The following is a 17,127-nucleotide window of genomic DNA, read 5'->3' as shown; positions in this document are numbered from 1 at the left end:
GAATTATCTTTATTATAAAGCAAGCTTTTATAATAAGATCAGGTTACTTTCCTGATTTATAGTTTCACTGAAGAATAGCTTATTCCAGTTGAGTTTTGCTTCTTTTCTTTTCTTTCTTCTTTTTTTATTTTTGAGACAGAGTCATGCTCTGTCACCCAGGCTAGAGTGCCATGGCATCAGCCTAGCTCACAGCAACCTCAGACTCCTGGGTTCAAGTGATCCTCCTGCCTCAGCGTCCTGAGTAGCTGTCACTACAGGTGCCTGCCACAATGCCCGGCTCATTTTTTCTATTTTTAGTGGAGACAGGGTCTTGCTCTTGCTCAGGCTGGTCTTAAACTACCAACCTTAAGGGAACCACCCACATTGGCCTCCCCGTGTGCTGGGATTATATGCATAGCTACTGTGCCTCACCCACTTTTATTATTTTCCATTAATTTTAATTTATAAGTAAAGGCGCGCCTAAACAGCTAAATATGGATTAATTTTATTTCAGAATTGTGAAAAATGGAAGACAGTAACACAGACACAGAAAAAGAAGATGAAGAGGAGAAGGATAAAAAGGATCAAGAGCCCATTTATACCATAGCACCCACAATTAACATTCAAGATGAGCGGTTTGTTAATTTGTCTGACACTCCAGCTTTCATTTTTCTGCACGAGGTATATTTCTCTTAATATATTACTATAGGAAAATCTGAATCATCATCTACTTAAAAATTCAGATGAAGTGAATGTCATTATCAAAATTCTTTATTATATGTATCTTTTAGGCAACATGTACAGTTTGAAGCCCTTTAAAATAAAATGGTCTCTGCCTTTTCTTTTAAGAGGGTTTCGTGTAATTCTGAAATGACCCAGTAGTGTAGGTTCTGATGCTTTTGTAGCATAATAAATATCTGCATATACAGAGTGTCCATAAAGTTTGTGTGCAATGAATGTACCGTGTTAAACTATTTTAAATTGCACACGAACTTTATGTTCACCCTGTATAAGCAGTCAGTTATGTACATTTCATGGGTTGGTACATGAATAAAAAGGGAGATTTTTAAAAATCATATACTGGGGGCGGTGCCTGTTGTTCAACGGAGTAGGGCACTGGCCCCATATGCCAGAGGTGGTGGGTTCAAACCCAGCCCCGGCCAAAAACTGCAAAAAAAAAAAAAAAAATCATATACTAGCTTTACTTCCATGAAGTGAAGATAAAAGATCTTGTCGTGTAGTGATATCACTGCAGTGGAGCACTGAAATCTGCTGTTTTCTATAAGCAAAGAAACAAAAAGGGTACTATGATAAATTGTGTATTCTCATTACCTGATGTTTAAAAAGCAGGTTCAACCCATATGTGAGAAAAGTTGTTCATCTTAAGCAATGACTGACTACACACACAACTGTTACTTTGTCATACCTGAGAACTGTGTTTTAGAAAATGGTTCAGAGGACCTTCGAATGCTAGACTATTAACTTTATATACATGTAACTGAATAAAACAGTCTAAGAAATTTGGTAGCCATAGTAAAAGTAATCTTTTCTAAAGTCTTTAATGCAAAAACAGAGTTTACCAGAAACTAGGAAGCAAAACCAAATTGGAATAGAATACAATGAAAAAATCTTCAAAATGATAGCTTTTATCGAAGCAATACCCTGAACCCCATAAATGCATCAATGTACAAAGTTATGATTTAATAAAAAATAATTAAAAAATGAAAATAATAAAATGATAGCTTTATATATGTGTGTATAGGATCTAATTGCTCAACTGTTTACTTTTTTCCACAGTTTTAACTTTTTCATTTATTTTGACATAATTTCATACATACAGAAAATTTTCAAGAACAGCACAAAGAACTTGCCTGTCCATTTCACTCAGCTCCCTTAGATTTTAACATCCTGCTGCGTTTACTCTACTCTTTCTGCTTTCTGGTTCTCCCAGTGTCTCGCTCTGAAGACCTGATGCCCCTTTACATCTAAATGCATCAGTGTGTTCTCTGAAAAGAAGCCCTTTCTCTCAGTCATGCTACCATTATGTCAGGAAATCGACACTGATATAGTACTGGTATCTAATCTTCAGACCTAATTCAGATCTTGCCAGTTGTCTCAATAATGTTCTTTATAATAAAAGAAAATTCCGGGCTCTACAGTGCATTCAGGAGTCATCTCTTCAGTCTCCCTTAATCTGGAATGGTTTCTCAGAATCGGTTTAATTTTTATGATGCTGACATTTTGAAGAGTGTAAACCACTTATTTTGTAGAATTTCTTTCAATTTACATTTGTCTGATTTTCTCATTTTTAGAGTCAAGTTGTTTTTTTTTTTTTTTTAGGACTACTACAGACACAATGTGACTTCTCAAGTAACTCATGTCAGGAGCACATGATGTTGACTTGTCTCATTACTAGCGTTGTTACTCTTGATCACTTGGTTAAGACGATGACTTTTGGGTTTCTCTTCTATTTATTATTTTTTCTGTTTGAAATTCATACACACTTCAAGGGAAGATACTCTGAGATTATGTAACTGTCTTACTCCTAAAATTTTCACCTAGTAGTTTGACATCTTCTGATGATTGGTGCCCAAATCAATTATTCTTATGATGGTTGCCAAATGCTGATTTTCTATAATCCTTCTATATTTCTTACATGGCTTCCTACATAAGGAAGACTGTCTCTTCTTCCCTATTTGTTTGTCTGTTTATCAGTATGAATTTACGGTTTCTTATTGTATTCAGTGGATTATAATTCACAACTATCATTATTCATTTTGCAGCTTTAATTGTTCCAGATTTGCCCAGTGTATACCCCTTCAAGGAGGCTTATTTATCCTTGGCTGCATTCCCATTATTTTCTGTGCCCCTCTTCACTTTCTGGCACAGGAATGTATTCCAGGCTCATCTTATATTTTCTTAGCTCCCGCCCTGGAATCAACCATTTCTTGGAGGATCCCTGGTTCCTTTTAGTGGAGAATGATGTTTGGAAACTTAAGATCTTAATATTGATCCTGGTATGTCATTGCTTCTTGGCCCTCCCAGTGGACAGAGGTAGGGAATAAATGCATAAATATTTGTATTCCTACAAATTTGTATCTATTGCTACATCTGTCTTTATAGATTAAAAACCATGATTTCATACCTTTGGTCTTAATATTTTTAATTTATCAGGGTTCTCTGTTTCTGCTAAAATCCATCAGATGTCTAACTTTGCAGTGGATTTCCATTTCTACACCACTACTAATGATTCAATCAAAAAATAAGGCTAAACTTGTGCCATAAATCTGTTTAATATAGTTGCTGCCAAAGAAGTTATACCAACAGACAGTTGTGATGCGAAGTCACCCACTTTCTAGCACTGACATAATTTCAGAACCCAGTCATACCCTATCACCTTTGTCCTAGTTACAACGTCCCTTCTCCTTGTGGTTGTTAGGAATATAGCCAGCTTATTTCTCATCCCTCTGATCCCAACCCAATGCACCTCACAGCTGGTGGTAAAACAATGGTCAAAACCAAAGTCATATAAATAAGTTTCTCCCTTCTGATGTATTTTCTTTAAACTAGCCAGTCTACTACTCCTGCAGGAAAGCAGAAGGTGTGGTCACACAGGTCCCCTCTCGCTCACTCCCCCCCACAGGTTGAGCTCCAGCCACCTCCAGACTTCCCGTTGCTGGCCCCATCTGCACCTCTCAGATCTCTAAGTAACAAATTTCTTCTGTTTCACGTCAGGTATTTTCTTTTCACCTCCTCATTGTGTCTCACCTGCCAGACACAGGAGAACCTACCTCCCCTCCCATCAGGGCCTCCCAGAGGGTGGCTGGCTTGGCTTACATCCAGATTATAAAGAAACTTAACAGTAAAAATCGCAACTTGAGTTTCTTTCCTTCTAGCAAAAGTTATAATAACAGTAAACATTATATTTGAGTTTTTACAGCCTGATATAAAGAAGCACAAAAGCGTTGTTTTGTAAAATTAAAGGAGAATTTAAGCTGGGTGGGTGGCTCATTTTTGTAATTCTAGCCCTCCGAAAGGGTGAGATAGGAGGATCACTTGAGCTCAGGAGTTCAAGACCAACCTGAACAAGAGCGAGACCTCATCTCTACTTAAAACAGAAAAAAATTGGGCATGGTAACGTATGCCTGTAGTCCCAGCTACTCAGGAGGCTAAGCCAGGAGGATCACTTGAGCCCAGGAGTTTTAGGTATTGTTATAAGCTATGAAGGCCACTGCACTCCAGCCTGGGTGACAGAGCAAGACCCTGTCTCAAAAATAAGCACCATAAATAAATAAGTAAATTAAAGAAATAAAAGAGGGCTTGGAGCCTGTAACACAATGATTATGGCGCCAGCCACATGCACCGAGGCTGGAGGGTTTGAACCCAGCCCAGGCCAGCTAAAAAACAATGACAACTGCAACAACAAAAAAATAGCCGGGCATTTTGGCAGGTGCTGCTCAGCCTCAGCCTCAGCATTTTGGTGGGTGCTACTCAGTCCCAACTACTTGGGAGGCTGAGGCAAGAGAATCACTTAAACCCAAGAGTTTGAGGTTGCTGTGAGCTGTGATGCTACGGCATTCTACCGAGGGTGACGTAGTGAGACCCTATCTCAAAAAAAAAAAAAAGAAGACTTATAGAAACCTCTTGTGCATATCAATCTTCCCTCTAACAATTTATTAAATATTTCAAGAATCTGTCAATACACTGTATGGACAAATTATACTTACTAATCATTGGGTATGACAAGTCCTTGATTAAAGTGACTATACAAGAGCTTTCAATAGCAGCATCGAGGAACTATCTTATCTACCCTTTTGAGTGGTGTCAACATCAGCAATTTTACTGCATGAGAACTGTTCCTCAAACCAGCAAAATTGTGCAGAACAAATGATTGGCTTTGGACAACTTTATTCCCATAATAAACACCACTAAGATACTGGAATTCCAATTAGGTACAATATCTGTAGCTTCTTTTGCAATTCTTTTTGCATTCCTCCAAAATGTGTGGGTCTTATGAGTTTTTAACCTACTTTGTATAAAGTTATCCTCCAGTTGTCTAAACAGAAGCTGTTTCTGCAGAAACAGCAAGAGTTCAGATGGCAACTGCGAGAAAGCAATCAGGAATCCACTTCTGAAGGTCCAGATGGTTGGCATCACATTGAAGAACCAGAGCTGCTTGTAGCGTTTGTTGTTACTAATGTTAGTTGCACAATTGGCCCAGCACCACTGAGTTGCAATGCATGGGTGTCATGTTGTCGTGTAAGAATATGTTCAGTGTGACATTCATGGCACTCGGCAGTTCGGACCCAAACCACGCTTATAATCGAGTCATTCAGTTAGTTAGACCCTGGTGATCTTTTGTTTATGTTGTTCTTCCTGGCAGGAACTCTCCCATATTTGGAAGGAAAAAATTCACATGCCTAGGGAAACTGGCATGCATTCAAAATACATGAAGTAAGGTCATGACTATCCACAAACCCGCCTAGTCACAGTGTCTCTTGGAAGTCTGAACCATTCAAACTATAAGCATAAAATATTTGGATAGACCACAGTTCTCAGCCCTTGCATCTGTTTCTAACCTTTCAAATCCTGGCTTAATTACCATGTCCTTCAAAAAGCTGCCTGAGTAGCCAGCTTACAGAGGTTTCTCCAATCTCTCAACTCTTCCAGCATTTATAGGCTGCACCTGTCACTTAGCGCTTAATTACAAACATTTACTGAAGACTTGCTCATCATGAAATATTTTGCATAGAATATTTAGAGTTTCCCGCTGACATTATAATCACATTAAGCAAGAAGACTTAACAGGGCAGCAACTACACTGTGTTAATTCACTATTTGGGCTGAATGGTCAAAGTGACGCTTGGGAATCCAGCCCCACAGCTCTCATCAATGTACTGTGTGGGCTAATGCTGGACACCTGCTCCCGCACTTTGCCATCACTGCTTAACCATGAGGCCTGGAACTCCCCACACTTCTCTTGTCCCATTAAAAATGTGATACCACCCTCTTTTCTTTTTATTGAAAATATTTTTTTAAGGTATAACGTAGATACAGTAAAGCTCACAAAGATTAAGTGTATGGCTCAATGAATTTTTATATATGCCTACAATGAATATGTTCGAGACTGAATCTATCATTCTTCTCTCTGTTTTCCTCCTATGTTCTTTGTTAGCTTGAGAGTTAAATGTCTCTTTTAAATATTTATCTCTTTAATTCATCTTTCTCCCACCATATTCTTTGTCAGATCAGGATGTATTTCCAGAAAGCAAGACACTTCCCTTGAGACCCTTCCCAGTTATGGCTTATCACCACCATATATGAGGTCTGACAATTAAGTTCACAAACTCATCCTACAAAAAGTGCTACATACCTCACTCCTGAATATCACTACAGTCACCTTTGAAGTACTCCTCTTGGGAAGCTATGCACCAATACCTGTGCCTAGTTTACCCTTCAGAGCAATTTTGGAAATCTTTTTCTGGAATGTCCATGAAAGCTGTTGTATTACCCTTAATTCCTGAATGTCATAAAAATGTTGTCCTTTTATATTTCCTTTATTTTTAAATGAAAAAAAAAAAGTCACTAGGGGCCAAATTAGGTGAGTAGGAGAGTGTTCCAATACAGTTATTTGTTTATTGGCTAAAAACTCGGTCATGTGCTGTGTGAGCTGGTGCATTGTTGTGATGCAAGAGCTATGAGTTGTAGGCTATTTCTCTATCGATGTTTACTTGGTCTGCTATGGTTCTCACAGTCAACTGACAATTTTGGTGCACAATTTGACAAATTTTTGCAATATTTTCATCAGCTATGCTCATTACTGGCTGCCCTGATGTCTCTTCATCAGTGACACCTCTCTGTCCTCAGAAAAACATTTAATCCATTTGTACACTGCCATTTTCTTCATGCAGTTACCCCCATCAAGTTGGACTAACATGTCCATGATTTCATTTCCGCTCTCACCAAGTATAGCAAGAAATTAAATGTTTGTTGTTCTAATTTAAACTCCAACATTCTCATGACAGCACGCAAAACATACAAATAATAATGAAGGCCACTAAGCAAGACACTGCCCCACATTGATATGAAGATAACTTCAAGACATGGACATACCAAGTTGTTTATACAGTGCTGCCAGTGTAAGCACATGGTGGCAAGTTTACAAACTTGTCAGACCTCATACAGTAGAACCTCCATGGTTGACCACCTCCCTGCATTGAGAGTTAAATGTTTAAGCTTATCTAATTTTCATAGACAGGACATGCACCACATGTACGTATCAGTACAGCAGGCCTAGTTCCTTATGTTGACCACCATGTATGTTGACCAGTTAGTTACAGCCCCTTGGGTGGTCAACTTTCAGAGGTTCTACTGTATTATCATAGTTTGCCTCTTCTTGATCATATAAATGGAATCATATGGTATTTTTTTTTTCTGTGTCTGGTTTCCTTTTCTCGTTGTTATATCTGTGAGATTCATTAATAAGTTTGTGTTCTTCTTCTCAATAAAGAAGTGAGTTCTTCTTTATTGCTACATAGAATCCTACTGTGTGAATATACCATAATTTTCTGGTCTATCTATTCGGTTTAGAAAAATGGGTTGTTACTGTTTTGATGATTATGAATAAAGTTCTCTAATTGTTCTTATGCATGCCTTATAAATTCACTTATCCTGAGAACATACCTAGGGATGGGGTTATTGAATCATAGTCCAGGTTTATATTGATAGCTTTAGTAGAGACCTTCAATTGGTTTTCCCCAAAGTGTTGTCCACCATAACTCCACTGGGAATTATGTTAGATGCTGGCTAAATTACAGCACTGTAAGTGACAGAGAATTCAGAAGAAGAAGCAGGTTCAGGATCTGGATTTGAACTTACCAGGGAAGATCCTGGTTAAAGATGTAGACACGATAGGATCCTGACAGTATTCTGGTAACAACTCGTTACTTACACATATTTTAAAGTACAATCTACCGCCATTTGTTTATAAAAAGATGCTGCCATCATTTACCTAATTTCATACTTTTAAAATTATCTTTTACTATTCACATATTCAAAGGATGTTTCATTTTTTATATTTGGTTATGATACTTCATTTCATATATTTGGTTCTCTTAAGCGTGGTATCATATAAAGTTTTAGATTTTTAAATAAAAATTTAATTACTGAAAATATGGTTGCTTTTCTGATGCTACTAAACCTTCATCCTGTAGGTTGGAACTTCTGTAGTCCTACTAGTTAGTTTCTTGAGATATTCCCTAGTTAAATTTAAAATATTTTAAAGGAATTGAAACATTTTCTATTTTTTTATGAAATGAAAAGATACAATTCCCACCCTAAATAAATTTGTGACATAGTTTCAAGTGTGTAATTTATTTTTCCTAAGGAGTCTATAAATAGCAGCAATTTTGAGACATCATTCATTTTATCTTAAAGACTCTGAAAGATTGAGGCTTGTCCTGGGTTACACAGGTGGGCAGAACCTGGAAACCCAGTCGCTGTCTCCTAATTCAGCACGTATTGCACTTGACCTTGTTCACTTGGCATTTGCACATTTAAACACTACTGTTTTAGGATTTTACAAATTGACTTTTAAAATAAACTACACATAAAAACAGGAAATAAAAATAAATATGTAACACGTTGCTATTTAAATATTTCTCATTAGTATCTCTACCTTTTCTTCGTGAGATTATCACACTTCATTACCAAGTCCTACCTCTATGGTACTTTAGAAGCTGTGGTTGAAAAACATAAATTTCTTTTTAAAACTCTTCTACAAATCTTGCTATTACTGGCATGTTTTCACTTTTCTTCAGACATCCAAGCAGCCTTGCAAGAATAACTTTTCAAGATTTTATTTGGCTATTGAGAAACTTTAAACAGACCGAAAGTTTATTAAACAATACAGGGTCCACTTTTCCCATAAAGTTCTGTTGTTTTTACTCTGCCTGTGAGGTAGAATTTGAAAAATCTTTCCAATATGGAAGAAGACTTTGAGATGCCTAGAATGCATGTAAATATTTGAGATATTGGCATGGTTTATATCTATTTACAAAGGTTAAAAATTTACATTAGGATTATCAGAATACAGGCTATATTCCACTTTCCAAAGTAGATTAATATCCCTTAAATTCAATCAATAAGATTATACACTACCCAAGTGGTCAGACTTAAAGGACAGAAGGTCCTCTGTTAGCCTGTCCTTTCTCTTGGGTCCTTTAAATTGATAAACATGAAGATTGGGTCTGGCCAGGTATTTGGGATGTTGTCAGAAAAACTACCTGAAAAGGCCGTGATTTGTGGTGAGTGTCAGAAGAGGGTTGAAAATTAGGGACAGAGAAGAGTTGGCCAAAATAGAGAAGAAGAAAAGTAAAGGAAAATTGGTTCTTAACTGCTTCACAGGTAATCTGTGAGGTTATCTTCATTTGCTCATCCTGAAAATCCTGACCATGTGCGGTATGCCAGACCCAAACACCTGCCCTTGGTGGCCCATCCGTCCCTCTTCTGTGTGCTGTATTTTTCTCTCTCCCCCTTTATCTTTTTTCTCTCCATTCACTGACATAAGATCCTATTTGTATCTGTGCATGCACGTGCGTTTATTTCTAATTATATAATAAAGTTTTAATTACCTCTTTATTTTTCACTGATTCCTTAGCATTATTATAGCAACTTGATTAAATATTGAGAATAATCATCTAAACTTTGATACTGGCTTTCTAATAGTCACTGTGAACAGATGTTGCTTTCTAATATAAGAATTAAGAGAAATACTAAATGGAATTGCTTTCTCCTTTGAGAAAGAAAGTCCTCGAGAGGGAAATTAAGTTGGCTTTTGAAAGTTTGTAGCTCTCAGAGAATGTACATTTTACTAAACATCATATCTTCGGTAATTCAAGAATTATTTGAATATATTGGGGACTAAAGATGGAAGCTTAAGGATTAAAATAAGGAATACCTCTCACAATGAAGACATATAGGCAGAAGCAAGGGCACTATTATCTGTTGGGTAGCTTCCCTGGGGAATAAACAGATGGAGATCAGGACTGGGAATTTGGCCTTCTGGTAACTGGATTCACAGCTAATATTAGTTAAATGAGTTAAAAGGCATCAACACCAGAAAAGTCAGGTTAAGCAAAGCAGTCCCTAAAATTTTCATTAAGCAAGCAAGATCAGGTTCTTAATGGCCAAGCAGTAAGATATAAGCCAGCCTAGGAAGTTAAAAAACGGAGGATCAGGGAGTCCGGTAATAAAGTTTATCCAGCCACGGGGCTAGTTTTATATGTGTGTATAAATATATAGAGCTATATATAGCTATTTTAATACATAAAATATGCATGTAGTGCAAAATTCAAAAAGGTGCAGAATAGTCGGCAATGAAGTCAGCCTCCCACCCCATTCTACAATTTGAAGTCTCCCTCCCATGGACAACCCTTGTTAACAAACTCTTATGTAGCCTTACACAAAGTCTTTGGACAAACAAGCAAATGGCAGTATAATATACACACTTGTTTTGTTCATATGCATATACAACGATTATATTCTTTCTATTGCTTGTAAGGTATTCCAATGCATGAATGGAGCATACTTATTTAACTAATTCTCTATTGTAAGACATTTAGGCCATTGCCAATCTTCTGCCATTATAGATATCTCATATTAAAGGGACATAGTCCTAATAGTGGAATTAGTGTTGCTGGGTCAACAGGTTTGCTCATTTTAAAAAAATCTTTAACTGTAATAAAATATACTATCTTAACTTTTTTTTTTTTTAAGACACAGTCTTACTTTGTGCCCTGGGTAGAGTGCCATGGCATCATCATAGCTCACACCAACCTCAAACTCTTCGGCTCAAGCAATTCTCTTGCCTCAGCCTCCAGAGTTGCTGGTACTAAGGGCACCCGCCACAACACCCAGCTTGTTTTTTCTATTTTTTTAGTAGACCTGGGGTCTCACTATTGCTTAGCCTGGTCTTAAACTTCTGGGCTCAAGGGATCCTCCACCTTAGCTTCCTGATAGCCTTGAGCCACCAACTCTGACCTTATGTATACAATTTAGTAGTATGAAGTATATGCACTTTGTTAGACAAACAATCTCCAGAACTTTTTTCCTTTTTTTTTTTATTAAATCATAACTGTATACATTGAAGCATTTATGAGGTACAATGTGCTGATTTCATATACACTTTGGAATGCTTACGTCAAACTGGTTAACATAGCCTTCACCTCACTTAATTATTGTGTTAAGACATTTATTTATACTCTACACTTAATAGATTTGACATGTACCCTTGCAATATGTACCATAGGTGTATGCAAAACTGAAACTCAGTACCTATTGAACAACTCCCCAACTCTCCTCCCTCAGCCTCTGCCCGGTGTTTTACCTTCTGTTTCTATGAATGTGAGGACACCTATCAGTTGAATCGGACAGTATTTTGTCTTCTTGGGACTGGCTTATTTCACTTAACATAATGCTATCAAAGTTCATTCACGTTGTTCTAACACATAGCATGTGTTAGAATTCCTTTCCTTTTTCAAGACTGAGTAACATGGTATGTTTAGACCACACTTTGTTTACCTGGTCATCCATTGCTGGGTACTGGGGCTGCTTCCTCCTCTTGGCTATTGTGAATAATGCTGCTATGAATGTGGGTATACAAATATCTTTTCAAGACCCTGCTTTCAAATTTTGGATATAAACCCCAAAGTGGAATTATTGGATGATGGGTTTGTGTGTTTAAAATTTTTGCTTCTATCACCAAGGTGCTCTTTACAGAGTTTGTCACAATTTTTGTGCTCAGCCACATTAAGTGAATACCTCATTACTCATACCAGACTTGTGTGCCATCTAACTTTTTTACCTTTGTCACTCTGATGGGGGAAAATGCTATTTCATTATAGTCTTTATTTATATCTATCTTAAAATAAGAGAAATAGAGCTTCTTTTCAGATGCTTAAGACTGTTTAAAATATAGTATGTTAATAGAAAATTTGAGATATAGAAAGGCCAACAGATCAGGAAATGATAGTTTATTACTCATGGTTCCAAGAGGAGGGGGCTCGCCAGGCTGCAGGGGTGGGGAGGCTCTCTCCTGGGAGAGCACCAGAGCTGGTCAGAAAATGGAGGAGGAGGGAGGATTGTGGGTAAGAGCCCTTACTGTGGTTTCCAAAGTAATGAACAGATGAGACAGGGTAAGCAGGCTTAGGACTGGCTAGTTGGAATAATTTCTGTGGACTGTGGGGCAGAGGGGATGTTCCTATTTGTCTGGTTTCTGGTACCAGGGTGATTAATTAGTGTAGGCGGAAGAGAGACTCTGATTACTGCATTTGAAAGTGTGTGGGGATAGAGGGGGAACAACATAGGAGGCAGGTGACTCAGGCATATTATATTATTGGATTGTTGGGAACAAGGTGCAACCAGGGCACACATGTGGGGCAGATGTTAAGGCATCAACTTTGCAGAAGCTGGAAACATGATTAGTGCAAATACCCATTTGTACTTTCTTATAAATTTTGTTCACATTCTTTTTTCCCATTTTTGTATTGGGTAGTTTGTTTTGTTCTTATAGATTCATAGGAACTCTTTGTACATTTAAAAAGTAGGCCTTTGGGCATAATATGCCATGTGAAATCTTTGTTTACAGGATTTCATTTGAGTGTGCTTTTGGTGTTTTTTTCCCCCACATGGAAACTTACTTTTTTATGTGCTTGAACTTATCGATCTTTTACAGCATCAGGACAAAGACCTTTGTTCTTCTGTGGTTATAAATTTGTTTCCTGTGTTTTCTTCTAGTACCTTGATGGTATGAGTAATCATATTTTAACCTTTGTTCCCTCAAGAGTGTACATATATATGTTGGCATAAAAGGAAATAGAAAGGAGATACCAGCAATAAGCTTAGAACCTAATGCCAAGTCCATTATCTTGTGAGGCAAAAGTTCTTTAGGTACTTTAAGCCCAAGTGGAGGTAAATAGATAGATGCACCTGAGTGGCATCAGGAATATGATATAAGGAGACACCAGAATTATCTGACACTGAGCTTCAGGTTAAGAAGATAGGAATTTTGCTGTCTTTAAAGACTACAACTAAGAAGGGACAGGCTCGAAATATCTTAAATCTTGATGGCTTGGAAAGAAAAATCACTGATTAGCACAGTGTCGGGGTTGGCTCCGGGAAAGCAGGCCTTTGTTGTAGCCACGTGTGCTCGAGCTGTGCGCCCTTCAGCAAGTCATTTAAGTTCTCTGAGCCTCACTTCATGGTAGGAATACATTTTTCAGCTCATAGTCCTTCAAGGGTACCTCCCTGCCTACTGTGGTAGTTTCTACCTCTTTTTCAATTGCTTTTTTCATTTTTATTCCCATGGAAACCTTACACAAAAACACTATATATAAAAAACAGATTTGGATGTGTTAGATATAGGGGTAAAGGCTGCAGGTAAGGGCTCCCCGTTCTCCCCTTCACCTCTACCATCACAACCAGCCCAGCAGCCCAAATCCCTGCGGCCCCACTGGGGAAACCCTTGCTCTGCACAGATAATTTGTGAACTGAATAAAACTGATTCTTCTCACTCCCACCTTAAGACCCATCTCAGCACAGATCCACCTCCAGAAAGCCTTGGGAAGTAACAGGGCTACACTGAAATCTCTTTTAGCACATGGAGGCCAGAGTGCCACAGCACATCAGGCAGCAAAACGTCCCCAAATTCCTCAGCACAGCAGGCGCCTCTCCTACATCCTTTATTTTTTTTTTTTAAATCTTGTACCCTCAATGAATCCCCAACAAAAAAAAAGAAAAGAAATCATAAGACTTAGCCCAAAAGAAAAAAAAAAATCTCCTCCAGAAACTTGCCTTCCCACCCTGGATTTTTCCTCTTTGTATCTCAGCCCATCTTCTTCTTGATGTCTTTGGCCCTGTTGTTATTTTTTAAAGCAGTCTTCAAGTTCCTTCCAGTATGTATTCCCACCCAGCATCCCATGGTCACCTCACAGGTGCAGGCACAGAACCGAGCAATTAAGAAGAAGTGGTGGGGGGACCAGAGATACTTAGGTTTGAATTTCCCTTGTCTGATCATAAGGATTAAGTGTCACCATCTTGACTTCACGATCCGTCTCCAACATTCCCTTTCCCCTGACTTCATTGTTCCTCACTGCAGAGCCTGTGCTCCTGCCAAATTAGATGTGCTATTATTTTCTTAACTAGTTCCTGACTTTCCACCCTGTCCTGGCTTTGCTCCTCTTGCACCTAGGCCAGGAGTGCTCTCCTCCCATGTCTGGGCTCCAGAATTCTCCCTGGCTCTCAAGGACAGCCCAGACCTCAGACCTTCTGCTTTTGTGATCTGTCTGCATTATACTTGCATTTTCCTCACACCACTGACTATTTTCTTTCACGTGTTTTGAGCTAATCTGTACTCGCTTTAGGAACTTCATGAGCAGGAAGCATATCATATTTATCTTCATGTTCCTGCAAACTCTCAGCTCACTGTCTTACAGATAACCATGCAAAGATTTTGCTCAAAAGAGCAAATGTATCCAGCAATTAGCAAAGCCTGACACTAAAATAATCATACTACTATGATGAATCACTGTTTGAAAAAGTAAACTTAAAAAGGAGAAATTTCTTCTGAGTTTCTGAATGCATTTCCCACATCAAGTCAACCTAAGTTCTCAGTGATTTGAGTATTTAAAGTTAGAACCATCACATATCTATTCCAGTTTTATTTTGCCAGCTTAACCCCCAAAAGGTATGAAATAGAAAGGCAATGATTTTTAAAGGCTTTTTGAAAAATAAAAATCCCTTTTTAAACGTTAAATTGCACATGGAGCCCCAATATATAGACTAACAGCAGAACTATTTCAACTGAGCGGTGCTTCACACATCGCACATTGTCATGGTTTCTCCCCCAACCTTACTTCCTTTGGCATTTCAAAAACTACGTCTGTAGAACTTTAGGGCCACTGGGGACACAGTTTGAAAACCTCTGCTCTAGGCTCGGCACCTGTAGCTCAAGAGGCTAAGGTGCCAGCCACATACACCAGAGCTGGCAGGTTCAAATCCAGCCTGGGCCTGCCAAACAACAATGACAATTACAACCAAAAAAATAGCCAGGCGTTGTGGCAGGTGCCTGTAGTCCAAGCTACTTGGGAGGCTAAGGCAAGAGAATCTCTTAAGCCCACGAGTTGGAGGTTGCTGTGAGCTGTGATGTCACAGCACTCTACCCAAGGTGACAGCTTGAGGCTCTGTCTCAAAAAAAAAAAAAAAGAAAAGAAAGAAAGAAAACCTCTGTTCTAGCAACTCAGTATGTTAAATGCCAATACTGCATTCATCATGAGTGTATTGCTGTCTCCTGTCCAAATTTAATAATTATCTCTCATACCAGGGCCTTTCAAAATTTCTACTAGTTGGCTTGATCGTGTTAAATAAACTTACTCAGTATAGGATAGAAACTAAAAAGTCACCATCACCAACACCAATCATTTGTAAATGACACTCATATTTTTAAAAGAATTATTTTATCTAACAAATGAAAATAAGAACTTTGGAGTTTACTTAAGTCTTCAGCTTCCAAAGAATGAAGATATGGTCATCAGCAAATTCTGCCATGTAACCATGGGAGTGAAAGAATGTTTGGAGAGTGGAGAGACTTGTTTGCCTTTTCTGTCAGAGTCGGTATAAATTTTGACTTAGCTGAAGGAAGAAAATAATTTTTAACCACGAGGTTAAGTAGGGACATTAACCTACTTGAAAATATATATTAAATTTTGAAATATCTCCTGTCTATAAAATATTATATAATTATTTGATAAGATACCAAAAAAGAGATGTTTACCTTAAGCTGAGATATAGTGGAATCATTTTTCACTTTCTAGATTGACACAGAGTGTCAGAGGCAGGTGATACTGAGGTCTGCTATGTATACCATGTATGTTACCTGTGGAAGATTAGCTCATTTTGTGAGAAACATGCCAAGAATGTCAGGAAAGCTGAAATGGATAATGGCTCTACAAATGATAAACAATTTTTAGATAACAGAGGCTTTTTACTTTCCCAAGGAAGTCTTTTAGTGAGGGTAAAGCATTGCCTCCTGATTGCAGCATTAATCACAGCAGACAGAGTGAGCATTGGAAATGCGCCTAGGGAAGTGTTCATTCATGGCTGGCGCTCAGCAAGTGACAGCTGTTTATCATTATTAGTGTGCAGAAGCAAGAATCTGTAAACAGAAATGAAAACAAGTTACTTAGTGTCAGTGAAAAAAGTTATATTAACATTAATGAATGGGAAATAAATGTAAGTAAATAATTTTGTGGACGTTTCTTCAACATACTTTTAAACATGAACATGGATTGCTTGTCTTTTGTGGGAAACTAGAAAGCCAATTTCCAGAGATAAAAACTGAACAGATGGTATCTGTTTCCAACTATGTTGCCCTTTGTACAAGGCCTTCCGTAATTAGAGAAGCAGTTCATTCTGAACCATATCATTCTCCTTAATTTCTCAGAGAAAATCTTGAATACTAGAAATGAAACTCAGATTTTGATAGTTTAGAAAGCTGTTGTTTGAAAAAGTCATATTCAGAATACTGTGAGAACCATATAGCACCAAGCTATCTATGCACAGAGTAGGCAAAAGGGGAAAATATTCATTGGATTCAAATAGTAACATCAGCTATTTTGAAGAGCTAAGAAAAAAGGCTCGTATGTTTATTTTAAAATGTGATGATTTCCTTTCAAAAGGAAAGTAGAGCAAGTATGTGAGTATTCTCGGAGGTATAGTGTAGATTTCTTTCTGAAACAGCTATTAAAATAATATAGATCTTTTGAGAGATAGTGCTGTCTCTAAGCAGTGGACCATCACTTAGTTAGATCGCGGTTTTAATTTTGGTTTACCCCTGGGACTTTAGGTGATTAAAGACGCAGACGCAGTATTGACTATGGGCACAGGGACAGTAGGCTGCTGACTTGATAGAGGATTTGTAGAGAGAGCAGAGTCTGGACAGGGGGGCAGGGCAGCCAGGCTATGAGATTGTGGAAGAGGAGAGAAGCAGTAGAAAGGAAGTAGTAGTTCAAGGGATAATAGGAGCATTGCATTAATAACACAGAATTGTGCTGGTTCCTCCTCATCTCCAATGTCAACAAGGTCAATTTGTCC

General features: G+C 38.1%; 1 protein-coding gene across 1 annotated transcript in view; it reads left to right on the top strand.

Annotated features, from left to right (window-relative positions):
* CCDC146 (coiled-coil domain containing 146) overlaps positions 1–17,127 on the top strand; it is a 203,549-nt gene that overhangs the window by 43,162 nt on the left and 143,260 nt on the right. The window contains exon 2 of the mRNA XM_053608541.1: positions 494–660. Coding sequence (XP_053464516.1) covers positions 505–660 — 156 coding nt within the window. The 5' untranslated portion in view covers positions 494–504. The remainder of the gene's footprint in view (positions 1–493; positions 661–17,127) is intronic.

This window comes from Nycticebus coucang, chromosome 11, assembly GCF_027406575.1.
Source record: "Nycticebus coucang isolate mNycCou1 chromosome 11, mNycCou1.pri, whole genome shotgun sequence".
Lineage (NCBI taxonomy): Eukaryota > Metazoa > Chordata > Mammalia > Primates > Lorisidae > Nycticebus > Nycticebus coucang.
Note: the sequence above shows the minus strand (reverse complement) of the source record. Positions and strands in the feature narration are given on the sequence as shown.